We start from the raw sequence: 26,788 nt of genomic DNA on the forward strand, positions 1-26,788 counted from the left end.
AAGAGCAGGTCCTTCAAAGACTGGGGCGCTTCTGAGCACAGGATCCGGTGTGGCTGCACAGGTGGCTGGCCACAAAGCCAAATCTTGCCAAGAAGGCAGCGGTGGTTAAGACCCTTAGAGTCCTGCAGGCTTGGGTTTGAGGTCTAGCTCTTCAAGCTGATTTTCTGGGAGGAGAAGTATATGATGAAGACACAGGAGCTTATTAAATCGTTAGGGCCACATTAGTTTGATGGTTCCCAGGAGCAGAAACCAACATTTCAGCATCCCACTTAAGTGCTGAGAACAGTGCTTTGTACCACTTTGACTGAGATATAATTCACATAAAATTCACCCTTTAAAAGTGTACAGCCCAGTGGTTTCTAGTATATTCACAAAGTTGTGCAACTATCATCACTATCTAATTTCACAATAATTTCATCCTCAAAAAAAAAACCCACCCCGTTAATAGTCACTTCCCATGCCCTCCTGACTCAGCCCCTGGCAACCACTAAAGTACTTTCTGTTTGGATGAATTTGCCTATTGTGGACATTTTTATATAAATGAATCATACAATATGTGGCTTTTTGTATCTGATTTCTTTCACTTAGCACAATGTTTTCAAGGCTCATCCATGTCGTAGCATGTATCAGTACTCCTTTCCTTTTTATAGCTGAATAATATTCCACTGTATGGATATACCACATTTTATTTATCCATTTATCCATGGATGGACGTTTGAGTTGTTTCTACCTTTCTGCTATTGTGAATACTGCTGCTATGATGTACATCTGTGTACACTATTACAAATAAATATATACAAATGTAATTGGACATTTGTATGCAAGTTTTGGTGCAAACATGTTTTCAATTCTCTTGGGTATATACCTAGGAGTAGACTTATTGTAACTCTATGTTTAACTTTTTGAGGAACTGTCAGACTGTTTTCCAAAGCAGCTATACCATTTTCATATTCCCACCAGCAGTGTATGAGGGTTCCAATTGCTCCACATCCTCACCAACACTTGTTATTACCTGTCTTTCTATTATGGACACCCTAGTGAGCATGAAGTGTTTTCTCACTGTGGTTCTGATTTACATCCCCTGATGACTAATGATGTGGAGCATCTTTTCATGTGCTTACTGACCATTTGTATATCTTTGGAGAAATGTCTATTCAGATCCTTTGCCCATTTTTAAATTGAGCTATTTGTCTTTTTATTGTTGAGTTGTAAGAATTTATATATATATATATATATATATATATTTGGATATTAGACCTTTGTCATATATGATTTGCAAATATTTTCTTTTATGGGTTGACTTTTCACTTTCTTGATAGTGTTTTATTAAAGCAGAAAAGTTTTTAATTTTGATGAATCTAGTTTATTTTTTTCTTTTGTTGCTTGTGCTTTTGGTGGACTAAGAAACTATTGCCTAATTCAAGTTCACAAATATTAACTCCCACATTTTCTTCCAAGAGTTTTATAGTTTTAGCTCTTATATTTAGGTCTTTGTTCCACTTTGAGTTAATTTTTGTATATGGCATGAGGTCGGGAACATGTAATTTTTATTCCTGCTCAGCCTTTTAATAATCATGCGCCCTTTGGTAAGTTATTGAATCTAAATTTCAATTCCTCATTTATAAAGTGGGAATAACAAATAGTACCTAAATCAAATCATAATGTTATAGTGAAGATAAAGGGACAATGTACATAAAGAACTTGCCACAGTGCTTTAAGTATCTTAACTGCTCAGTACCTGTGGTCGTTATTACTGTTATATAGTATGAGCAATGAGTGAATGCTTTCATGGTGGAGGAGAAAAATGGGCAGCATTTCTGAGAAGGTATTTGAGATCGAGGAGGCTGAAATCTATCTGGGGGAGCAGAGCTGGGATGGTTGCGGGAGTGTCTGCCCCAGGCAGACCATTGCCTCGCGATCACCTCTAGGGACTGGTAAAAATTCTAATTCCCCGGCCCTGTCCCAGAACTGTTGAAAGGAGACCCCTGGGCATGAGGTCTCTATACAAATACAGATGTGCATTTGTATCGGCTTCTCCAGAGGCACAGCACTTAAGTTTACCGAGCGGTGGTGGAGGTGACGGTGGTCCCGCCTGCAGCGCCGCCTTTGGCCTGCGGTGGGTCGCCGGGGGGGCCAGGCGGACACCGCGGCTGCGCAGAGCTCTCCTCACGCCGGGGCCGCTGCAGCCGGATCCGCCCAGCTCAGCTGACAGCTCCGAGGACGGAAGAGGCGGTGCGCAGGTTGAGCCAGGTTTCTCCAGGCCGGGCGGGCGAGTGGCGGTGAGGGGACTCGGGGCTAAGGCGGAGGGCGGAACTTTCGGACCCGGCACGGTGGGCGGCCGGAAGGTACGCTGGTGACCGTGCTCCGGGCGCGGGAGGCAGAGAAGGGCGGCCGGGCCGGGACTGCTCAGTGGGCCTTAGCCCCACAAACCAGGACGGGGCACCCTCGGCCCGGCCCGGCTAAGACCCCCGGGGCGCTCAGAGGAGGAAGGGTAGGATCCAGGCCGTGCTCTTTCGGGACCTCTCACGCCGGCACAGCGCCCTCTGCGTCCCAGCGCTGGGGCAGGTAGCAGGACGTGGGCCTGCCCGCCCCTCCCCGGTTTTAGGTGAGTCGCACAAACTCGACACTCCGGGTGGTGAGCGGTGGAGACACCGGCGGCGGCGTGCTGATCCCGGAGCCAGAGCTGACCCCAGGGCTGGAGTCCGCATGGAGTGGCCTGGGAAAACGAGTAGGATATTCCCAGGCCTCAGGGAAACCCGGCGGAGGAGGGGCCTCCCTCACCCGCGTAGCGGTTTCCGGTTTGCCAAAACTGATATTAAACTTCAGTTATATCTTGTCTGATGGCAGCGGGGTTTATTCTCGTTTCTGTGTTACAGGTGAAGAAGCAGGGTGGTTTGAATGCAGATTTATATATTAGCTGTGTGACCTTGGGCCTTAGGGACTTAAAATGTTATTTCTCTCATCTGTATAATTGAGATAGTAATAGGACTTGCTTCGTGGGTTGTGGGAACCTAACAGGAGTTAATGCATTTAAAGGGTTTACACATGGTAAGAGCTACTGTTCTTGCTGTTATTACGACCAACCCACCCTTCTGCTTCTAGTGGGATGTGGCAGAGCAGTTACTGAACCTCATGATTCTGGTACCCCATTTCAGCACGCTGCATCTCACTCCAATTCACTGCTCCTTTTTCCCAATGTCTAATGCAAGGCACTGTAGATGCTGAGAACAATAAACAAATGCAAAAGACGTGATTCTCACTCTTAAGAAACTAATGCAATCTGGTAGGAGAGAAAGTGCAGTTCATAAATGACTGTAAGACAAGGTGGGATGTGACAGTGTTATAGGAAAGTTACAATAAAAAAGTTTGCTGGATTTTTAAAGATAAGCATGACTTCTAATTGGAAATTTCTACATGGAGTACGTCTTGAAGGCTGAGTGAATAGAATCAGAGGGAAATGTAGGTCAGCGACCTGAATTAAGGGACTGGGACCCCCATGGCAGCTTCCGAAGCTGGGGTCTGGTGGGTAGGGCATGAGGAAGTGTTGATGGTAAACACTGCTTGGAGTAGTGCTTCTTAATCCTGGCTGCCCAGTAGAGTCACCTGGAGAGCTTGGATAACTACTGATGCCTGGTTTAATTGCTCAGGTGATTCTAATGTGCGGACAAGATTGAGAACACTAACCTAAACCCAGAAACTCCATAAATTTATTTCTCATCCCATTTATAAGTGTTTAAACAGGAAGAAACAAAAAGCTTAATTATCACCAGGTACTACATCTGGTAAGATTGTTTAAGATTAAATAAGATCATGTGAAAGAAACTAATATAATACATAGTAGGTGCTCAGTAAATGTAAATCGATTCTGAATTTTATGTTTAGCTTATTTGGGAGCCACACATCTGAGACTCTGGTTTTAAAATGATCGTTTCGTGTAATAATTTTGCATATAATTTCAGGGTGTTCATAGGATTCTCCATAACCTATCTATGGTCCACCTTCCTCTTCTCCCTCACACCCAGTTCAGAAGCCTGGCTCTAAGGCATATAGAACAGAATGTAAAAGTTTGTATGTGTGTGCATGCATGCGAGTGCTTTTGGTGTTTATTTTGTGTTGTAATATCCTGCTATCATACTTAAGTTAACCTAGTATGGAGTGTCCCTGGCAGGATTAATTCATTAGCAGGAGAGAGGAAAAACTGGAAAGGGATAGGAAATGAAGGAATAGAAGCAACAGAAGAGGAAAGGAGAAGCAAAAACTCAGGAAGGTGTTTGTCATGGGGTGTGGTGTGCTGTCCTCCCATGACCTTGCTGTTCCTCCTCAGCTCCTCCCAGGGCTGAAGACAGTCAGATAAGAAGACCTCTCATTGCAAATACCCCTTTAATCACGTGGCTCGGTTAGGCTGTCCTAGGAGAGCAATACCGTGTTTCGCCGAAAATAAGACCGGGTCTTATATTAAGATTTGCTCCCAAAGATGCATTAGCGCTTATGTTCAAGGGATGTCATCCTGAAAAATCATGCTAGGGCTTATTTTCCGGTGAGGTCTTATTTTCGGGGAAACACGGTATGCAGCTGTAGATTAGGACTGTGTTAGAATGTGTTTGACTTAAGAGGTGATAATAGAAATTCAGAATTTAAATTTGGAGAGGGTCCTAACACCATTTTGTATTTTTTTCTGCAGATGGCAGGATTTCTATAGTATATCTAGTATGAATTCCACATCTTGGCCTCTTATCCCGCTTCAGCAGTCTCATCTCCATCGTCAGGAGAATAAATGGGATTTGCATGAATTCCAGATTCTGAACTGAAATAGACTGCAGTGTTTATATTCTGTTCTTCGGTTATTAACAGGTACTAACTGACCTCAAATAGAACATGTCACTGTATCTTAGATAGGGAGGCAGCTTAAGCAGAACCATTACATCTCTTGGAAAAAAAAATTTTTGTTTGAAAGTGGAATAATTTTATGAATTTGTCTAAATTTTGTAGTGTCACCTTTTATAACATGAAAAACCCTGTCCTAACTTCATTTTTGTACACTTCAATTTAAAAAAATATTCCAGTTGAGAGGGAGCATATTTGCAATTGTAATTACTGTCCAATAAATAATTTTCATAGATTCTCATTATGTATTTTTTCCACATTGAAATTATCTGAAATTGTGGTGCAACTTTCACTTGCTGTGATTAAAAAGCATTGATTCACACTTTAATTGTAGCATATTTGTATTACCTAAAATAATGATAAATCTTAAAATTGATTTGACAAAATCTGGTATCATTTCAAAATGTTAATGTTATTTTGCTGCTTCCTCAGTTATCTAATTCTCTTATATAGTATCTGTTCCTGTAACATTCTCTAGAACAGGGTGTTCTCAATTGGGAGCATTTTTGGCCCTACCTCCCCCCAGGGACATTTGGCCATGTCTGGGGATATTTTTGATTGTTGCAACTCTTGAGGGAAAGGAATGCTATTGGCGTCTAATGAGTTGAAGCCAGGGATGACGTTACACATCCTATAACGCACAGGACAGCCTCCCACAACAAAGAATGATTTGTTCGAAAATGTCAGTAATGCTGAGGTTAAGAAAACTTGCTCTTGAGATTCCTGTGCATTTAAAAAATTCACTTATTTTTAAAAAGTGAATCAAATATACTTTGACTCCTTTTGTGGGCACTGCTAGATTTAGTGGACAAATCAAGTAGTTTGTAATTTGTCCTGTCAAAACAAAAATTTTTTTAATTATGCTTTTTCCCCCTAAATCAGTCATACCTACAACAATTAGAAGCACCATAACCATTCTTTTTGAAGAAAAGGCCGTTACTGTTGCAAAGGTACTAGAATATTAGACATGCCTGTCACTTTTTCAGTTTAACAGTAAAGTGAGAGTATTGATTAATTCTTTGCACTTGTTTGTGAGGAACTTTGTTTTTCTTGGTGCCGCTTGACTTTTCCAAACTCTGTGCCTTTTTTCTATTCTTAACTGATTTGAATGATTCTCTTCAGATCCTCAGAAAATTAAATGTCGTCAGAAGACCGAGAAGCTCAGGAAGATGAATTGCTGGCCCTGGCGAGTATTTATGATGGAGATGAATTTAGAAAAGCAGAGTCTGTCCAAGGTGGAGAAACCAGGATCTATCTGGACTTGCCACAAAATTTCAAGATATTTGTGAGCGGTTAGTTAATAATATTCTCTTAAACAGATTTTTTTCCTAAATAATGATAATTCTCAGTTTCTTAGTGAAACCTAAATTATCACCTTCTGTTTATAGGCATTAATGATAGATGGTATTATGACAGATTTAATACATGTTTCTGTTTTAAATTAAAATTGGACTGGGAGATAAACAGTTTTCAGGTTTTTCAGGTTGATTTCACCTTTTGACCACTGAATTTGGGATATTGTCCTGCATATTCTGTGTATCCTAATATTCTAACTAGCAGTTTATCAGCTGTGAGTCATTGACTGTTCAATAGGGATAATAAAAGAGAAAATGAAATCATGTATGTGAGAACTCTTAGGAACCTTTAAAGTATCCTGGTGTTTGTTAATACTGTTTGGTTTCCAGAATCTTTTAAGCTACCATAAACAAGTGGTATGTGTTATTACTCTGTTGTTAGTTACCCTTTGCTTCAGAAAAAAAAAAAAAAAAAAAAATGTTGCTTTTGATACAAACATTTGCAGAAGACTTTGATGCACACTTTCTTGACTGTTTCTACTATAAAGGCACTGAGAAAAGAAAGTTAAGTGTGACCATTTAAAATGAAACTTTGATTGTGAGAGTGTTGTGTGCTGTATCTTGCCCCTGAAGCCTGAAATCATTGTGTTGGCACAAATGCTCCCAACTATGATGCATGGGTAGTTGGTACATGCGGGTCTAAGTAGGTCTTTGATAGAAATAAATGTCCTTTTCTCTAGATTGTGTCTTTAATCATCTACTGTAAAACAACAACCAAACATTGTGTACTACTTGCTCATTCGTGTTAGGAATTGTACTCAAAAGTGTATACAAGAATAAGTTGCGTATCTTCATTATAAATTTCATGGTGCTTAGATTTTTTCAAGGGCTTACAAGATTTTTTTTTTAAGGTGGCGGTTATGAAGTTAAAATTAGGGAATAGGAAGTGCTTTGGGGGAGGGTTTTTATCCCCTCAGCTAAAGCATTAAGTCTTGCTTGAGCACTGCTCAACAGTAATGGACACTCAAGTGTTGACCAACTGATCCTTTCTAATCTTTGTTTTTGGTTCAGGCAATTCAAATGAGTGTCTCCAGAATAGTGGCTTTGAATACACCATTTGCTTTCTGCCTCCACTTGTGCTGAACTTTGAACTGCCACCAGATTATCCATCCTCCTCCCCACCTTCATTCACACTTAGTGGCAAATGGCTGTCACCAACTCAGGTTAGACCCGAAACTTAATTTCTCCTATCCATTTTTAGAAACTTAAAAAACTCATCTTTAATGGAAGACTACCTTAATCTTGAATTCAGTGCATGAAGAACAAATGGCTTTGATTTTGTAATTTTTTTTCCCTTGCCTTCATGAATCCTAATGTTAATGAATTGAAAATGTTTGGTGTTTGAGAAAGGAATGGCAGTAATTAAAATGATGAATCATTATGAATTGCAGTGGGAATAATTTTTAATCAAGTATATTGTTTCTTGTCTTGATATTTTCCCATTTAATCTGTGTTGTGATGGAGACTGTAAGGTCCTCCTCATTTTCCTTAGATGTTGGTATTACTCTTTTTTTTCCTTAGTTTCTTATCCAGTCCTTAAATGAAAGATTTAATTCTAATCGGAGGACTCAAATAGAAGTAAGGTAGTTAGAATAAACAAATGTCCTAAGTAAAAATAAGTGCTTTTATTCTTAAAGATCTGTATATTAATAACATATAACTGCTGACTGGTCTCACATAGATGTAATTACACAGATAGAAATGTGTATGCTTCCTGTAGATATCTCATGAAGGCTTGAGACCTTATATTATGAACCGTTATTTCCTATGGGTTATATATCCTTTTCTAGTAACAACCTCAACTCTTGATTGAGACATAAATATGACTTGAAGCTAATATAAAGTGTTCTGGGTTAGATAACGGATCAATAGTAGCTGCTTTTCTAGAAGTCATGATGAAGATTGATAGGCTGATGTTTATTAAGACAAAAGCTGTCAGAGTTATTGACTAAGGAACAGCTTGTCAGGTTTTTCTTTTTGATCATGTAATTTTCAATCCCCTTCCTCCCTCTGCTGCCCCAACAGTCTTATCTTTTAGATGAGAGTGCTTTTATAAAATGAGTTTAAAATTGAGGTTTACAAACAAAATGAAACTTAAAAAGATAATACATGTAGAGTAAAAAGGATTATTACGTTACATTCTAATAGCTCTGCCAGAGGCAATACATTCAAGATAGTGGATTATTTGCCCAGGAATATCAAGGCTGTTTGACATTTAGATCGCTGATAGTTGACTGAATTATTTAGATATTTATAGCCTCATTTCTCAAGAGAGCTCTTGATCCTTTACATCCATACATGTGTGCATATACACACACGTACAACATAAGGACAGATTAATTGGGTGTGTGGTGGTGGTTTCAGATTCCAGCCAAATAGCATGTTCTTAATGCTGGCGTTTGCGGGTGTGGGGAAGAGTTGTTCTTTATTTTAGGTTATGCAGCTAAAACTACAGTGGGATCCTCTATCAAATAAATTTTTGTGCATATTGGACATCTTAACTGGTCTCTTATGCGCCTTCTTGGTTCAATTCTTGCTTGTTGCTGGGCCCTGATTCCTTGGCATTAAGAATTTTACCTGTTGATTGTGAAGTTGACACGTGGACCTGTCTTTCACTGAATTAGGCTTGGTAAATAGAAAGGAACTGTTAGTTTTCTTGTATTTTCCATTATTCCTCCTCTAACATATATACATACCCAGTCTCTCTCTTGCTCTTTTCCTCTTTCTATCTCCCCTTCCCTTACATTTGTGTGCATCCCAGATGCCTCTTTTGAGAAGGGGCTGGAGAAGAATGGAGGCTGGAAGAGAATGGCTTCTTCATTGGACTTGGTGGCTCTCACAGGACTCAGAGCTTCCCTTTAATGTTTATTCCAGTTTCAGCAGGTTTCTCAAAAGCGTGGTTGATCTTGTAAGCATATTCATGCAAATGTGGAAAAGCATTAGTTGTCCAATCTTGAACTGGTCAATAAGTGTTTAAGTTCATGCCTGTATAGGGCTGAGTGAGTAGCAAGGAACAGAAAATGTGGTTCTTATTCACTTACTGTGTAAATTTGCAAAATTGGTTTGCATCTGGAAGACTGATTTTTTGATGTTTACCTAAAAAGAAAAGCTGATTATAACTCCTGAGCTCTACTTACAAATATTTCACATTTCTAATGGAAAATCCTCTTATATTTGTCATTCAAATTGAATAGACTACTTTTAAGGAGGAAAAGTTGAAATAGTTTAAACTTTGGTTGCTTAGCTTCAAAAGTGTGAACTTTCCCTATGGCAGGCAGCCAAACCATGTTGAGGGCTTATCGTGTCCAGGTTCAATGTCAGTCTGTCTGCCTCCATTAACCAGGATCTGGTGTAAGCCCAGATGGCTCAGTTAAAACCAGTTTGTAAATCTGAATAACAAGCATTCTGAAATCAGATCAGATGCTTGTCACGTGAGTTGGCTCTTTGGTAGGACTGAAAGTTAGAATTAATTTTAAAACTTGGATGGTATTTTAAACTGTCCTCTTTCTAACCATTATTTCAGGGTACCTACAAGGCTAGCACTCCAAAGGAATAGAAATAGTTCATTTTAGAACCAGATCTCTTTCTCCTACATGAGGTAGATAGCAATACTAACACAAAGAACAATTAATGGACGAAAACTCATCCATTCAGCAGCATGTGGCAAACCTAATTCTACATTTTGTGAAGTCACCCATTCTTCTTGTTTCCATGGGATTTCTTTTAGCTTCTGACTTTGATGCTAAAGTTGCCTGTGATGCAAGATCCTGGCTGCACCATGGGCATTTGTTCTACTGCGGCTCATGTGGCTGAATCGTTTAAGAAGTGCTCCGATAAGAGTATTGGTGCTGTTTTGCAGCACAATTTATCACAGCAGTAAAAAAATCAGGTTAGGAACTCTGAAAGCCTAACTTACAAGTTAAAAAGATTTCAAGGGAAATCAGGAGTTGACAGCATCATGATCTTCCCAAACTCATGGGTATCCTCATGTGTTTTCTCCTAGCTGTCTGCTCTCTGCAAGCACTTAGACAACCTGTGGGAAGAACACCGTGGCAGTGTGGTCCTCTTTGCCTGGATGCAGTTTCTTAAGGAAGAGACCCTAGGGTACCTGAATATTGTCTCTCCTTTTGAGCTCAAGATGGGTTCTCAGAAAAAAGTGCAGAGAAGGACGGCACAAGCCTCTGCCAACACAGAGCTAGAGTTTGGAGGAGCTGCTGGATCTGATGTAGACCAAGAAGACATTGTGGATGAGAGAGCTGTGCAGGATGTAGAATCATTGGCAAGTCTGATCCAGGAAATCTTGGACTTTGATCAAGCTCAGCAGATAAAATGTTTTAATAGTAAATTGTTCCTGTGCAATATTTGTTTCTGTGAGAAGCTGGGTAGTGAATGCATGTACTTTTTGGAGTGCAGGCATGTGTACTGCAAAGCCTGTCTGAAGGACTACTTTGAAATCCAGATCAGAGATGGCCAAGTTCAATGCCTCAACTGCCCAGAACCCAAGTGCTCTTCGGTGGCCACTCCTAGTCAGGTAACTCCTTACTCTGATGACAGCTGTGTCCTAATTCTCTTTCACAGAGGGAGACATCTTCTCAGGAACTTCCTTGATGGGGCTCATTAGGGCAGTCTGAGGCCCTGGAGCAAGCCTGCAAGTTGTTTCACTGTGTCCATCAAGACTACTGTGGTCTTTACTGTTTAAGGAAATGTAAATGCTTCTTTTGCTGGCCTCGGAATGGGCAGTCCTCAGCAGGGATGAATGTTGAAAAAGTATAAAATAATTCTGGTGATTTGCTTTGTATATTTACTAGGATGTCATCAGCCTTGGGGAATCACTAGTCTGTCTTTGTACGAGGTTGGGATCTGAAAGGGATAGCCCTTGGAATGGTTAACTGAATCGTTTACAGATTTTAACATAAGGACAGCCTACTTAGTATGATTTTAAAAAAAAATCAACTTTATTAAGGCATAAATGTACCTATTTAAAGTGTACAGTTGGCTTAGTTTTGACAAATGTGTAGACCCACGTAACCACCATCTCAGTCAAGACACAGACTTGCCATACTTGTGAGATAGAGGGGTTTACTTTATGTGCGTCTGGTTTGTATCAGTGTTCTAAGGATCTCCTCGGGATCAGAACTGGTTGGGAAACCATCAAACCTCTGTGTTTTACAATATTTTCCTCCAGGTGAAAGAGTTAGTGGAAGCCGAGTTATTTGCTCGCTACGACCGGCTGCTCCTCCAGTCCACCTTGGACTTGATGGCGGATGTGGTGTACTGTCCCCGTCCCTGCTGCCAGTTGCCTGTCATGCAGGAGCCTGGCTGCACCATGGGCATTTGTTCGAGTTGCAATTTTGCCTTCTGTACCTTGTGCAGACTGACCTACCACGGCGTGTCTCCATGTAAGGTGACGGCAGGTAAGTTGTAACTGTGAACTCAGTCCCCTGTCCCCCTACCAAAAACAAAACAAAAACCCCAATTTATCACTTCAGTTTTCCAATTTGGACGTGTTCATTCAACAGATTTTTGTGTCAATTACTGTCCTAGCTTCTGTGGATATAGTAGTGACCAAATGCCCTCATGAAACTTACATTCTAATGGAGGAGACAGGCCAACAAAATAAATAAGAATATTGCATGGTGGTAAGTGCTGAGGAGAAAATAAAGCAGGAACAGGATATGAAATATTTTTGAAGGGGAAGGGGGCTGGGATTTTACTTTGGGAAACTGGGGGAGGCCTCACTGGCAAAGTGGTTTGAGTAAAGAATTGAAGGATGTAAAGACACAAGCCATGCAGATATCAGGGGAGAATATTCCAGGGAAGAATTGGAAAGGTAATTTTTATCTTTGAACATGAAATCATGTAGATCCTGGTTGGCAAATGCATAGCTGTCACATTTGTTTCTGTGGCACATGTCTGATCAGTCATCGAGTGCTTTCTCATTGAGCCCAGGGAGCCCTCAGAATCTTCCACCGCACAGCACTTCAGAAAGCCACCCTCTATTGAAGGAGGCACAAGAGTTGAAACCTGTTTGCCGTTTTTGATCTAGATAAGGATTGAGAAATTAGGCCCTTGATATCAATTTAACTGGACCTTGGTGACTTTCTCAAATTAACAGGGATGACGATATTATCTACTTCCTAGGGTTACTGTAAAGATGAAATGAACTATTGTAGTGCTTCCTGAAGTTTATAGTTGTTACACTGGTCTGTGACAAGATAAATACAAAAATTGAGAGTCAATGTTGGAAACTTTTATAGTGATATCATGGAGTAATTTTATGTCACTCAGATCTAATAAAAATTTAGGCTTATTTTTTGTCTTTTTACTTTCATTTTTCTAATAATTCATTTGAGTTTTTATTTATTTTTTAAGGAGGGCACAACTCACAATGGCCCCTGTGGGGATCGAACTGGCTATCTTGGTGTTATTAGCACCATGCTCTAACCAACTGAGCTAACCAGCCACCCCCCTAATAATTCATTTGATTGTTCTTGACAGAGTGGGGAAGAAAAACTAGTCCTTCACCACAGATAGTTTGAGAACAATGGGCTAATACATGTAAAATGGTAACTATTAATGCCATTAGTATTATAGTTACTGATTGCTACTGTTGACAGAGTATCCTTATCTCCAAGGAAGCACCCTGAGAGGAGAATGAGTGATACTTCCACTTGCCTAGAGCAGAGGCTTGTAGTGGGTCCATGCAGGTGTGATGGAGAACTCACTACAGCATGGTATAGGCCATTTTTTAGATTTCTGTAGCCTTAGTATTGAGAAGCTAATATACATTTCAGGTGTTTCGCATCATTTGAGGAAGAAAAATTGAAGGTAGGCTTGGGGGCTTCAGCAAAATTTGGCATCTTTTTCTTTATATTTTTAGGTATATTAGATATTACCATGTAAAATACATGAAGTACTTGCAATGTTATTATTTTAAGAACATTAGAGAAATAATCTTTGTCCTTAAGATATCTAGGAACACAAAAATGTTTTTGATTGTTAAAGGGATAAAAATGACAAGATAAAAAGATACATGTCTGCTACATCTAAGCAGAGGTGATGGAGCCATGGGAGTGCACAACGCAGAGAAAGGATTCAGGTGAAAGGAAAAAGTGCAGATAGGATTCTGTGCCAGAAGATGTTCACTGCATAAAAAAAGAGACAGAGTTCTAAATATGAGGAAAGTAATAAAATAACCAGAGCATTATTGAGAGAGGCCTTTAATTAGTCATGTTGAAAAATTAAGGTAATAGGATGGTGAACAAAAGCTGTAAGTAAAGCTTCTAGCTTTATGAACAAAAGCTACTTATATTTGTCTATAAGTAAAGCCTTTGGGAATGGCTGCCTATTCCATTTAGGTGATAAAGTAATAGAAACCAGATAGAGTATCAAGGGGAAAAGTTGGCAGGAGGAACTTTTCAGTACCTCCGGGTGGTAAATTTTATACACTGACTTTTTTTTTTTTTAATTAAATTTATTGGGGTGACAATTGTTAGTAAAATTACATAGATTTCAGGTGTAGCATTCTGTATTACATCATCTATAAATCCCATTGTGTGTTCATCACCCAGAGTCAGTTCTCCTTCCATCACCATATATTCGATCCCCCTTACCCTCATCTCCCACCCCCCACCCCCCGCCCCCCTTACCCTCTGGCAACCACTAAACTATTGTCTGTGTCTATGAGTTTCTGTTTCTCATTTGTTTGTCTTGTTCTTTTGTTGTTTTTGGTTTATATACCACATATCAGTGAAATCACATGGTTCTCTGCTTTTTCTGTCTGACTTGTTTCGCTCAGCATTACTCTCTCAAGATCCATCCATGTTGTCACAAATGTTCCTATATCATCTTTTCTTACTGCCGAATAGTATTCCATTGTGTATATATACCACAACTTCTTTATCCATTCATCTATCTAAGGACATTTTGGTTGTTTCCATGTCTTGGCCACAGTAAACAAAGCTGCAATGAACATTGGAGCACACGTGTCTTTATCTCTAAATGTTTTCAGATTTTTTGGGTAGATACCCAGGAGAGGGATTGCTGGGTCATATGGCAATTCTATTCGTAATTCTTTGAGGAACCTCCACACTGCCTTCCATAATGGCTGCACCAGTCTGCATTCCCACCAACAGTGTATGAGGGTTCCTTTTTCTCCACAGCCTCTCCAACATTTGTTACTATTTGTCTTCTTGATGATAGCCATTCTGACTGGGGTGAGGTGATATCTCATTGTGGTTTTGATTTGCATTTCTCTGATGATTAGTGATGTTGAACATTTTTTCATGTGTCTATTTGCCATTTGTATGTCCTCTTTGGAGAAATGTCTCTTCAAGTCCTCTGCCCATTTTTCAATTGGGTTGTTTGTTTTTTTGTTGTTGAGTTGCATGAGTTCCTTGTATATTCTGGATACTAGCCCCTTATCGGAGGCACTGTTTGCAAAAATCTTCTCCCATTCAGTTGGTGGCCTCTTTATTTTGTCGATGGTTTCTTTTGCTGTGCAGAAGCTTTTAAGTTTCATATAGTCCCATTCGTTTATTTTAGCTTTTACTTCCATTGCCTTTGGAGTCAAGTTCATAAAATGCTCTTTGAACCCAAGGTCCATAAGTTTAGTACCTATGTTTTCTTCTATGCAGTTTATTGTGTCAGGTCTTATGCTTAAGTCTTTGATCCATTTTGAATTAACTTTGGTACATGGTGACAAATAGCAGTCCAGTTTCATTCTTTTGCACGTGGCTATCCAATTCTCCCAGCACCATTTATTGAAGAGGCTGTCTTTGCTCTATTGTATGTTTTTAGCTTCTTTGTCAAAAATTATCTGTCCATATTTATGTGGTTTTATTTCTGGGCTCTCAATTCTATTCCATTGGTCTATGTGTCTGTTTTTCTGCCAATACCATGCTGTTTTGATTATTGTAGCCCTGTAGTACAAGCCAAAGTCAGGAAGTGTGATACCTCCATTATTGTTCTTTTTCCTTAAGATTGCTTTGGCTATTCGGGGTCTTTTGTGGTTCCAAACAAATCTGATGATTTTTTGTTCTATTTCTTTAAAATATGCCATTGGGATTTTGATGGGGATTGCATTGAATCTGTATATTGCTTTGGGTAATATGGCCATTTTAACTATGTTGATTCTTCCAATCCATGAGCACGGAATGTCTTTCCATTTCTTTGTGTCTTCTTCAATTTCTTTCAAAAATGTCTTATAGTTTTCAGCATATAGGTCTTTCACATCCTTGGTTAAGTTTATTCCTAGGTATTTTATTCTTTTTGCTGCAATTGCAAAAGGAATTGTTTTTTGTATTTCTTTTTCTGAGATTTCATTGTTAGTATATAGGAAGGCAATGGACTTTTGTGCGTTGATTTTGTAGCCGGCAACTTTACTGTATTCGTTGATTGTTTCTAATAGCTTTTTGGTGGAGTCTTTAGGGTTTTCTATATATAGCATCATGTCATCTGCAAAGAGTGATAATTTAACTTCTTCATTCCCAATTTGGATGCCTTTTATTTCTTTCTCTTGCCTGATTGCTCTGGCAAGGACTTCCAACACTATGTTGAAAAGCAGAGGTGATAGGGGACATCCCTGTCGTGTTCCTGAACGTAGAGCAAAGGGCTTCAGTTTTTCTCCATTAATTATGAGATTTGCAGAGGGCTTGTCATATATGGCCTTTATTATGTTAAGGTATTTTCCTTCTATACCCATTTTATTAAGTGTTTTAATCATAAATGGATGTTGTATCTTGTCAAATGCTTTTTCTGCATCAATTGATATAATCATATGATTTTTGTCCTTTATTTTGTTTATGTGATGTATCACATTGATGGATTTGCGTATGTTGAACCATCCTTGTGCCCCAGGGATGAACCCCACTTGGTCGTGATGAATAATCTTTTTAATGCATTGTTGTATTCGATTTGCTAGAATTTTATTTAGGATTTTTGCATCGGTATTCATTAGAGATATTGGTCTGTAGTTTTCTTTTTTTGTGCTGTCCTTACCAGGTTTTGGTATCAGGGTAATGTTGGCCTCATAAAATGAGTTAGGGAGTACTGTCTCTTCTTCAATTTTTTGGAAGAGTTTGTGCAGAATTGGTATTAGATCCTCTTTGAAGGTTTGGTAGAATTCACTAGTGAAGCCATCTGGTCCCGGACTTTTGCTTTTGGGAAGGTTTTGGATGACTGATTCAATTTCGTTACTGGTGATCGGTCTGTTTAGATTTTCCAGTTCTTCATGGTTCAGCCTTGGAAGGCTATATGTTTCTAAGAACTTATCCATTTCTTCTAGGTTGTTGAATTTGGTGGCATTTAGTCCTTCATAGTATTCTTGGATGATCCTTTGTATTTCTGTGGTGTCCGTGATAACTTCCCCTTTTACGTTTCTGATTTTGTTAATCAGTGTCTTCTCTCTTTTTATCTTAGTAAGTCTAGCCAAGGGTTTGTCTATTCTGTTAATCTTTTCAAAGAACCAGCTCTGTCACATTAATTTTTTCTATTGTCTTTTTGTTCTCTATTTCATTTAGTTCTGCTCTAATTTTTGTTATTTCCTTTCTTCTGCTGACCTTGGGTTTTACTTGTTCTTCTTTTTCTAGTTCTTTAAGTTGTAACATGAGGTTATTTATTTGGGAGTTTTCTTGTTTCTTGAGATAGGCCTGTAATGAGATAAATTTCCCTCTTAAAACTGCTTTCGCTGCATCCCAAAAATTTTGGTAGGATGTATTTTCATTGTCATTTGTTTCTATGTATCTTTTGATCTCTCCTCTAACTTCTTTGACCCAGTCCTTCTTTAAAAGTATGTTGTTTAATCTCCATGTATTTGTGTTTTTTCCCGCTTTCTTTTTACAATTGATATCCAATTTCAAAGCCTTGTGATCAGAGAATATGCATGGTATGATTTCAATCTTCTTAAATTTGTTGAGACTGGTTTTATGTCCCAATATATGGTCTATCCTTGAGAATGTTCCATGTACACTAGAAAAGAATGTGTAGTCTGATGTTTTAGGATGAAGTGCTCTATAAATGTCAATTATGTCCATTTCATCTAATGTGTCATTTAGGGCTACTATTTCGTTATTTATTTTCTGTTTGGATGATCTATCCATAGCTGTCAATGGTGTATTTAAGTCCCCTAGTATAATTGTGTTTTGGTCAATTTCTCCCTTTAGTTCTGTTAGTAGTTGCTTGGTGTATTTCGGTGCTCCCTGATTGGGGGCATAAACATTGATGACTGTTATGTCTTCTTGTTGTACAGTCCCCTTCACCATTATGAAATGTCCATCTTTGTCTCTTGTTATCTTTTTCACCTTGAAGTCTGTTTCATCTGATATCATTATGGCTACACCTGATTTTCTCTGGGTACCATTTGCTTGGAGTGTCAATTTCCACCCTTTCACTTTGAGTCTATGCTTGTCCTTGTAGCTGAGATGTGTCTCTTGGAGACAGCATATGGTTGGGTTTAGTTTTTTGATCCAATCTGCTACTCTGTGCCTTTTTATTGGTGAGTTCAGTCCATTTACATTTAGGGAGATTATTGATATGTGAGGATTTCCTGTCATTCTATCTTTAGTTTTCTGGTAAGGCTGTGTCTCCATTGTTTCTTTGCCTTTTTGTTGTTGTCTGTTATTTCTGTGTGGTGGTATTCTATGATGTTTCCCTCTGTTTCTTTTTTTATTTCAGTATATATTTCAGTTCTGGATTTTTTTTGAGTGGTTACCCTTAAGTTTATGTAAAAGAAAGTTTGATCATTAGAGTATTCCATTTTCTTCAGCACGCTTACTTTCTCCATTCCCATATTCCGGATCAGGCCTTTACTCTCCCCCTTTTTGAGTTTTGGTTGCCACAAATTGTCCCTGTTGATGGTGGTCGAATAGCCTCCTTTAGTATTTCTTGTAGTGCAGGTCGTGTATTAGAAAATTCCCTCAGCTTCTGTATGTCTGGAAAGGTCTTTATTCCTCCTTCATATCTAAAGGATATCTTTGCTGGATATATTATTCTTGGCTCATGATTTCTCTCTTTCAATAGTTTGAATATTTGGTTCCACTCCCTCCTGGCTTGTAGAGTTTCTGCTGAAAAATCTGATGATAATCTAATGGGCTTTCCTTTGTAAGTTACCGTCTTCTTTTCCCTGGCTGCCTTGAGGATTCTTTCTTTGTCGTTGATTTTAGACAGCTTCAATACAATGTGCCTTGGAGAAGGCCTGTTGGGATTGAGGTAACTAGGTGTTCTATTTGCTTCTTGGATTCGAGGGTCCAGTTCTGTCCACAAATTTGGGAAGTTCTCATCGACAATTTGTTTGAATATATTCTCTGTTCCCTTCTCTCTTTCTTCTCCTTCTGGTATGCCCATTATTCTTATATTGTTCTTTCTGATGGAGTCAGAAAGTTCTTGTAGAGTTCTTTCATTTCTTTTAAGTCTCAAGTCTCTTTCTTCTTCTATCTGTGTCATTTCCAGGTTTTTATCTTCGATGTCACTGATTCTTTCCTCCATCTGATCAACTCTACTACCTAAGCTGGTTATTTCATTCTTAATTTCTTCTATTGAGTTCTTAATCTCCAGAAATTCTATTTGGTTCTTTTTTAAAATTTCAATCTCTTTCGTAAAATGCTCATGCTGTTCTTTGATTGAGTTTCTGAGTTCATTTAACTGCCTATCTGTGTTTTCTTGTATCTCATTGAGTTTTTTCAGAACTGCAATCTTGAATTCTCTGTCATTTAAGTCACATATTTCTGTATCTTTAAGTGCCTTCTCTGGAGATTGTTCACTTTCTTTCTGAGCTATCTTGTTGCCTTGGTTATTCATGGCGATTACCGGTTTACTATTTCTCTTCCTAGACATCTACAGGAGTGACTTCTGCAACAGGTTGATAGGAAGCGGTCTTTCTTTTGTTTGCCAGTACTTGTTGGTAGAATGTTTTATTATTTCTCCAACTGCAATTTATTTTTCTTCTCCCACACGGTAGTGCTATGTTTTCTCTGCACTATTCCAACTTCTCACACAATGGGGGGATTCCCTGGGAGACGGGCTTCTCCTCTGTTAATAGTTCGTCTAGGTCACAGGGCGCAGTGTCCCGGTGGGTATGCGGAGGGCTTTTGATGTTCCAAAGCTCTTCCAGCTCCTGATTCAGAGCCCGTATGTTTCAGCAGTTCTGTTTACTCCTGCAGGGATCCGCCCAGATAGGTGGGGTCAGGGGCGGGGTGAGTTGTGAGAGGTGGCCCAGAGCAATGGCGGCGACCACCACCACCGCCACGGCCGGTCCCGCCTCCACAGCTCTCTTCCCTTTGCCGGAACTAGTTGGGCTGCGAACCCGTGTCTGCGGTCCACAGTTCTCAAAATAGCAAATTCTCTGTTGTTTTGATCTGGCACCGCCACTGTTTCGCTTCTAGCACCGGGCAGGTGGGGGCGGGGCGAGCTCTGGGAGGGGAGGGAGGGGGCGGCTAGTCTCAGTGCCTAAGGCTCCGTTCTCTGCTCTGCAGTGCGGGCTTAAACCACCGTTTTCAGCCTTTTTCCCTCAGTCTTTTCTCCGAGGTCTCTGCCGTGAGCGTTGGGTTCAGCCGTGTTATATGCTGTCCCCTCAGCCCTGTGGAGCCCTGGCGGAGCCCTAGCTGTCCGAGTTCTTCCCTCTCCCGCAGCTGCGGTAGTTCCGGGAAGCAGCGAGCTCGGAGCACTGAGCGAGGTCTGCGTCCTGCGCCCGCGCGGCTCCGTCTCCGCACTTCTCCCTTTCCTCCTCCCTTCACTCGCGCGAATCTCCCACCTGTAGGTGATTTCAGTCGGTAGTGGGCCTCTTCGTGTTGCCTGTCTGCTGTGCAGGGAGTCCTTTGTGGAGTTTTTGTTCGATTCTTTGTAAATTCCAGGGGAGCTTTACAGAGGCTCAGCTCACTCCGCCATTTTTCCGGAAGTCCTTTTTTTTTTTTTGATACACCAAATTAAACAGTTAGTCTTTGCCCTTTAGCCAAAGGTACTTTTCGTTTACTTGGTAGGCCTTGTTATTTTCAAGTGGTGAATGATGCTGACTTAGTGGAAAATCAGTGTCTGCTTCAACCATTGCGTTTTTTAGATAAGTCAGTCTTAACTCTATACTACTAGTCGCACAAGCATATCAACATTAAGTCAAAATCAAAGATAAAAGATAACCTGTTTATTATTCTACCACTGTTAGCTGGTCCAACTTTTCTAGTTGGAAGATTCCTTTTTGTTCTTAGTCACTTGTGCATGTCTAACTTTTACCTAGTGATAACCTAAATATGCTTTTTTTCTGGAGTCTATAATGAATATTTTAATTGAGTTGTAGCCATCCTAATTATAAGTTTTTAATAACTGATGATTATGTCATTAAATGGCTCTTTCACACATAGTTATTCCCTTGGACATTTAATTTGTTTGCCATTGTTATAGGCATTTCCATGCATATAATTTACTTTGGATTAGTTCCTTATGATAAAGTCCCAGGGGTAACATTATTGAGTAGTCAAATGTTATGGCCATTTTTAATGGTTTTTAATTACTATTGCAAAATTGTATACAAGTTAATTTTCCATTTCACTTTCTAGAGAAATTAATAGACTTACGAAATGAGTACCTGCAAGCAGATGAGGCCAATAAAAGATTTTTGGAACAGAGGTATGGTAAGAGGGTGATTCAGAAGGCACTGGAAGAGATGGAAAGTAAGGAGTGGCTAGAAAAGAATTCAAAGAGCTGCCCGTGTTGTGGGACTCCCATAGAGGTAAACAGATTTGCAAGAACCCTATTAATTTCATGACTAATTAAGAAACCACATTTTGGTATTTCTTAAACTTTCTTACTTGGAAGGTGCAAATTCTTTACTTGATATTGTTATCGACCTTAAATGTATGTAGGCTTCCTTTTTCAAAGTGTTTTCATACCGTGACAATTGTCTTCACGTTATATCTACCTCAAAATTGAATGGATTAGGAGAGGCCGTACTAGAGCTACAATCAACTCTTAACTCATTGATGTAATTTTAAAAATTTTAAAAATCAAGCCTTACACTATTTATCCTGGAATTAACATACTTGCTTAACAAGTATATTCTTAGGAAATAGAGACATTTTCCTACTGATCTGAGCCAAAATAGACAGATAAAGCTATTGCTTCTTGACAAAAACTTAGTGTGTGTTAAAATCAAAATATATCTTTGTATTTGATCCTACTGTTCTAACCCATTACAGTAGCTTCGCCCCATTATCTGTGGGAAATATCTTCCAAGACCCCCAGTAAATGCCTGAAACTGCAGATAATACTAAACCCCATAAGTACTATGTTTTTCCCTATACATATATACCTACTGTTTCCCCAAAAATAAGACCTAGCTAGACAATCAGCTCTAATGCGTCTTTTGGAACAAAAATTAATATAAGATCCGGTCTTATTTTACTATAAGACCAGATCTTATATAATATATAATATAATACAATATAATATGATATCGGGTCTTATATTAATTTTTGCTCCAAAAGACGCATTAGAGCTGATTGTCCATCTAGGTCTTATTTTCGGGGAAACATGGTATGATAAAATTTAATTTATAAATTAGGCACAGTCAGAGATTAACAAGAACTAATTAAATAGAACAATATACTGTATTAAAAGTTATGTGTGGTCTCTATTCATTGAAATAGATTATTGTATTGTACCCACCCGTCTTGAGATGATGTGAAATGATACAAAATGAGGTGAATAATGTAGGCAATGTGAGGTAGCATTAGGCATTTTTAAGGGTGACTTGAACACAAGCACTGCAATACTGTGACAGTCGATCTGATAACTGAGAAAGCTACTAAGTAACAGGAAGGGATGCCACATCCTGGGCAGGACTGCACGAGATTTCATCCCATTACTCAGAACCGTGTGCGATTTAAAACTCATGAATTGTTTATTTCTAGAATTTTCCATTTAATATTTTTGGACCACGGTTGACTGCAGGTAGCAAAACTACAGATAAGGGGGAACTACTGTATATCTGAACTGAACGTGGTGGTCATTCCCCAGTTACTCCATTAAGTAAATTAGCATTCTATTTAGCCACTTCTTACATGTGTCCACGCTATGACAGAGTGGAGAACTTGATACCAAATGTTTAATTAGATTTATGTAAAAGTTTAGAATCACACACATTAAGTCCAGACATTGGAATATTAATCTAACAACGTGTTCCACTTATATGTTTGGTTTGCATCCACAGTTTATCAGAAGAGAACTTGTTAAGTAGTTGTAGGAACACCTGCTAAGTATTTTCTGTGTTTTACCTGTAATACAAAAGGGTAAGCATTAAATAGTTATCAGTGTGTTACCTAGATATACCAGCCCTATATGAGAAAAGGGAGACTGCGAGAATGTTGTATTGAATCTTTTTGGCATATGCATTTCTCTTTTGCTTTTACAGCCCTGATGTTTTTCCCTTTTTATCCTTCCCACCAGAAATTAGATGGATGTAACAAGATGACATGTACTGGCTGTATGCAGTATTTCTGCTGGATTTGCATGGGTTCTCTGTCGAGAGCAAACCCTTATAGACATTTCACTGATCCTGCTTCCCCGTGTTTTAACCGGTACGTAGACACACAATTCCCTAGGCTAAGCAGTTTTTGGCGCTTGATTTGCAGACCATAGATCCAGTGTTTTTGACTTAAGTGCTTTGTGTATTAGAGAATTCGCTTTCATATTTTCTTATATATATGAATTTTTATATTATTGCCTTGAAAATGAGTTTTATGAGGAAAATACACTATTTGGAAATTTTATTTTTTTATCCTCTTCAACTTTTTATAATGAAAATTTCAAACAGACAGAAAAGTTGAAAGGATAGGAATATGAATAGTAAGATACCTTCCACCAAAATTAACATTTGATATTTTGCCATATTTGTTCTCTAGTTTGCTGAACTACTTGACCCTGAGTTGAAGACATGATACTTCATTTCTAAATGCTTCCACATGTATCTCCTAAAATAAGAAAATTCTTCTACATACAATACTTTAAAAAATTTAGTGATAATGGTGTATTGTTATCTAATAAACATTTATTTATTTATTTATTAAGGAGGGCGTAGCTCTCAGTGGCCCATGCGGGGATCGAACCAGCAACCTTGGTGTTATTAGCACCATGCTATAACCAACTGAGCTAACCGGCCACCCCTCTAATAAACATATTTAAAACATCCCAATTATCCCTAAAAATATCGTCTGAAGCTGTTTTATTAAACCGGGATCTAATTGAGTTCAGTCATTTTATTTGGTTTTGTCTCTTTAGTCTCTTAATATAAAAAGTTTTGCCCACCTTTTTTTTGGTATGTGCTGAGGGGAGCATTGACTTTTTGAGGAGTCCAGGCCAGTTGTCCTGTGCGAGAACATCTTACCTTCTAGAGTTTTGTTTCTTCATGGTGCCTTTTAGCTTGTTTCTCTATCCTCTTTATTTCCTGTAAACTGAAAGTTAGGTCTAGACTGAAGTTTGACGGGACGTAGAGTAACATTTTGACCAGAATACTTCCTGAGGGTGATGTGTGCTTCATATTGTATCACATCATGTCCATGATGTCAGGCTGTCCCACTATGTAGCACGATGCTCAGTTTTATCACTTGCTCCACTGTAAAGGTACTTTTTCTTTTTTGCTATTAGTAAGTGATCTGTGGGGTGATTTCTTGGCATGATGTAAATATCCTATTCTCCACCAGCTCCAATTTCAGCATCAGGTGATGATCTTTGTTAATAGGCATCTCTATAGTACCTGCTATCATTGGTGTTATCAAACTGTAAGAGAATTTGAAGAAACAAGCTCTGTCCACAAACCACTGGAAATCTACTTCGAAAATTGTGTACATTTTAGGTAACATAAGGGAAGAAAGACAAGTTGGCAACTATAAAACATTTTATGAATGGAGAGTGCAAGGACTGGGGAGACAGAATGGAATGACTAGTATGTAATAGAGTTAAAGTGTCTTGAAAGAATTCAACTTCTAGATGGCCTGACTTGCCCAATCTTGGCTTATTCCACATATTGTATATGTTGAGTATCAGTTTTGTGATACCCATGGTCCATTATTATTTATCCTTGGCCCTACAGTGTTTGTCTGGATCCTAAAAGGGCTATAAACTTTAAGGCAACTTGTTCAAAGGATCTGTATTTCAGTTCTCCTCAGTGAAAGATTAAAGGAGAGGAAAAGATAAAGATGTTATCAGAAGAGGGCAGAAAGTATTTTTGAGGGAAAGAAATTATATTCGGTTTCTTCCAACTGTATAAAATTGTACCTTATATGTTTCCAGGTTGTTTCATGCTGTGGATGTTAATGGAGATATTTGGGAAGATGAGGTTGAAGACTAAGTGAGCTCCTGCTGAAGATGTGGAAGTGAAATGGTTTGCCCTAATCTTTTGTTGAGTATGCAAAGTAACTGCAGGATATTTAGGGTACCATTCATTCATTCTTATAATGTAGAAGATACGAAAGAAGGTTTTTTATTTTCATGTGGTACTACTGATTAAGGCACACTCATACATTTTTCAATGTAACATAATTGAGAAAAAATTATAAGCCAAAGGTTCAGAAAATGAAAACTAGAGAATATTAACTATTACTATGTACCCAAAGCTCTGAATAGTTAAAAATTATTTATTTTCCCCAAGCTTTAGGTAAGAGGGGTCAAGAGTTCAACTTACAGACCCTTTTTATCTCTGAGAAGCATCCCTCTAAGACATTCTGTGGGAGTCCCCTCAGTACTACTATTCTTTACAACTGGGGTGGGTAGAAGCCTTATTAAAATTGTACTGAGAGCCTGTCTCATTTACTCCATGTTACATTCCTTCCAACCTGAATTTCTGCTAAGTTAGTTCCCTTTGGAGAGAGCCCTTTATAAGTGGTTGGAAGGCCCAATGTCATTTTGTTCTACTGCTTTCAGAATGGAAAGTTATAGCTAGTTTTAGAAATATTTTTTAATACCACAAACACTGTGGGTCACCTGATATTTGTTAGTGGTGTATAGTCTACTGGTTTTGAGCCAGGTGTATTATTTAATGATACTGGCTCAGAAGAATTTCAGCCGTGTTCGGCTTTCCTGGGCAGTAGAGCGTAGATTCAAAACAACTTGTCTTTTGCTGCCTTTCTTTTTTTACCCTCACCCAACCTTCCATTGGTAAGGACAATTTTAATATTAACTCCAGCAGCTCACATTTTTACTTCCTCTGCTGGAATAGGAGAAAACCTGATATATTCCCAAGCTGAACTTTCTTTAATTATCTGCTTTTCGAACTCCACACCACTGTAGTTTAGTCCTAACTCTCTGAACTCTTTTTAAAGGTCTTCTCTGATGAGCTCTGAGAATTTGATTTCCCACCCTGTTTTGCAACAGCACTGTTTTGGGGGATAATTTTGACTTGCCTAGATCCCTCTTTCTGGGTTTTATTGGCTTTTTGAAAAATTGTCTTTCCTTTTGGTTTGGTGAGTGGCTTGGTAGCAAAAGAAGATTTTTTTCTGAAAAAAACAGAAGAATTCAGCTGCAGTTGTGAACGTTTTTTTTCTACCGTGTCCTTGAAAATTGGGGAATCATTTTTAACTATTTTATGTGTGTGTATCCAAAGAGTCAGCAAGGACTGTTTCTGAATTGTCAATGAGGATGCTTAATCTTAAAAATAAAAATAATTTAAAAATTATCATTAGAGCCGAGTTGCTATTTGTTCACCAATGGCTTGTAAAGTCTTATTTTGGAGGCATGAGTTATGAGCTAATTTTAAGATGGTGAAGTTTTGGGTAGAGTACTTTTGTCTTTGGGTAAAATGAAAGATTAGGGTAACCCTCAAATGCCCTAGAAATGAGTTTATTGAAGGTTGGTATATCAGAGTTTTGTACCTAGCTTAATTTCATGAAGGCCTTTTTTACAAGTGGTCTGAGATTTACCATAAATTGACATGAACCTCATGGATCCTTTTGGTGGGAATGAAAAAGCAGAGGGTCCTTTTGCAGCCTGCCAATTCATCCCACCCAAAACTAGTTTGAAGAGGCCGTGTCTCTTGATTTTATATAGAAGGTTTGAGTCTAGAACTGATAATTTTTTTATTGGGGAATATTGGGGAACAGTGTGTTTTTCCAGGATGTCAGTTCATTGTTTTTGAATCTAGTTGTGCGGGGCACAGCTCAGCTCCAAGTCAGATTGTTGTTTTCAGTCTAGTTGTGGAGGGCGCAGCTCACTGGCCCATGTGGGACTCGAACCAGCAACCTTGTTGTTAAGAGCTGGCGCGCTCTGTCCAACTGAACTATCCAGCTGCCCCAGACTGATCTTTGGAAACAAGCTACTAATTTTTTAAGTCAAAATAGAAGTTTTATGACTTTTTAACATTGTGATTGAACTTACTTAAGGGCCTGCGTTTATCAATTTAGATGCATCTTGTCCCATTTATTATTATTTTTTTTTAATTTTAAATTTTTTATTGGGGAACATTGGGGAACAGTATTTCTCCAGGGCCCATCAGCTCCAAGTCATTGTCCTTCAATCTAGTTGTAGAGGGTGCAGCTCAGCTCCAAGTCCAGTCACCGTTTTTAATCCTTAGT

General features: G+C 38.9%; 1 protein-coding gene across 6 annotated transcripts; it reads left to right on the top strand.

Annotated features, from left to right (window-relative positions):
- Positions 1-2,208: 2,208 nt before the first annotated feature.
- RNF14 (ring finger protein 14) lies at positions 2,209-25,893 on the top strand. 6 transcript variants are annotated; one of them, XM_074313701.2, is made up of 10 exons: positions 2,286-2,605; positions 3,960-4,042; positions 4,682-4,851; positions 6,007-6,176; positions 7,251-7,402; positions 10,243-10,770; positions 11,425-11,653; positions 20,783-20,955; positions 22,671-22,801; positions 24,513-25,893. In XM_074313701.2, the coding sequence occupies exons 4-10, from the start codon at positions 6,023-6,025 to the stop codon at positions 24,568-24,570; spliced, it is 1,425 nt and encodes a 474-aa protein (XP_074169802.1). In that variant the 5' UTR covers positions 2,286-2,605; positions 3,960-4,042; positions 4,682-4,851; positions 6,007-6,022; the 3' UTR covers positions 24,571-25,893. The 6 variants fall into 6 exon arrangements, with proteins under 6 accessions (XP_074169803.1, XP_019594678.1, XP_019594677.1 ...); XM_074313702.2 differs by lacking the exons at positions 2,286-2,605; positions 3,960-4,042 and adding an exon at positions 2,209-2,279; XM_019739119.3 differs by lacking the exon at positions 3,960-4,042 and having other exon boundaries at positions 2,213-2,345.
- The last annotated feature ends 895 nt before the right edge of the window (positions 25,894-26,788 follow it).

This window comes from Rhinolophus sinicus, chromosome 5 (genome assembly GCF_057876585.1).
Source record: "Rhinolophus sinicus isolate RSI-liver-muscle chromosome 5, RSI-T2T, whole genome shotgun sequence".
NCBI classification, from domain to species: domain Eukaryota; kingdom Metazoa; phylum Chordata; class Mammalia; order Chiroptera; family Rhinolophidae; genus Rhinolophus; species Rhinolophus sinicus.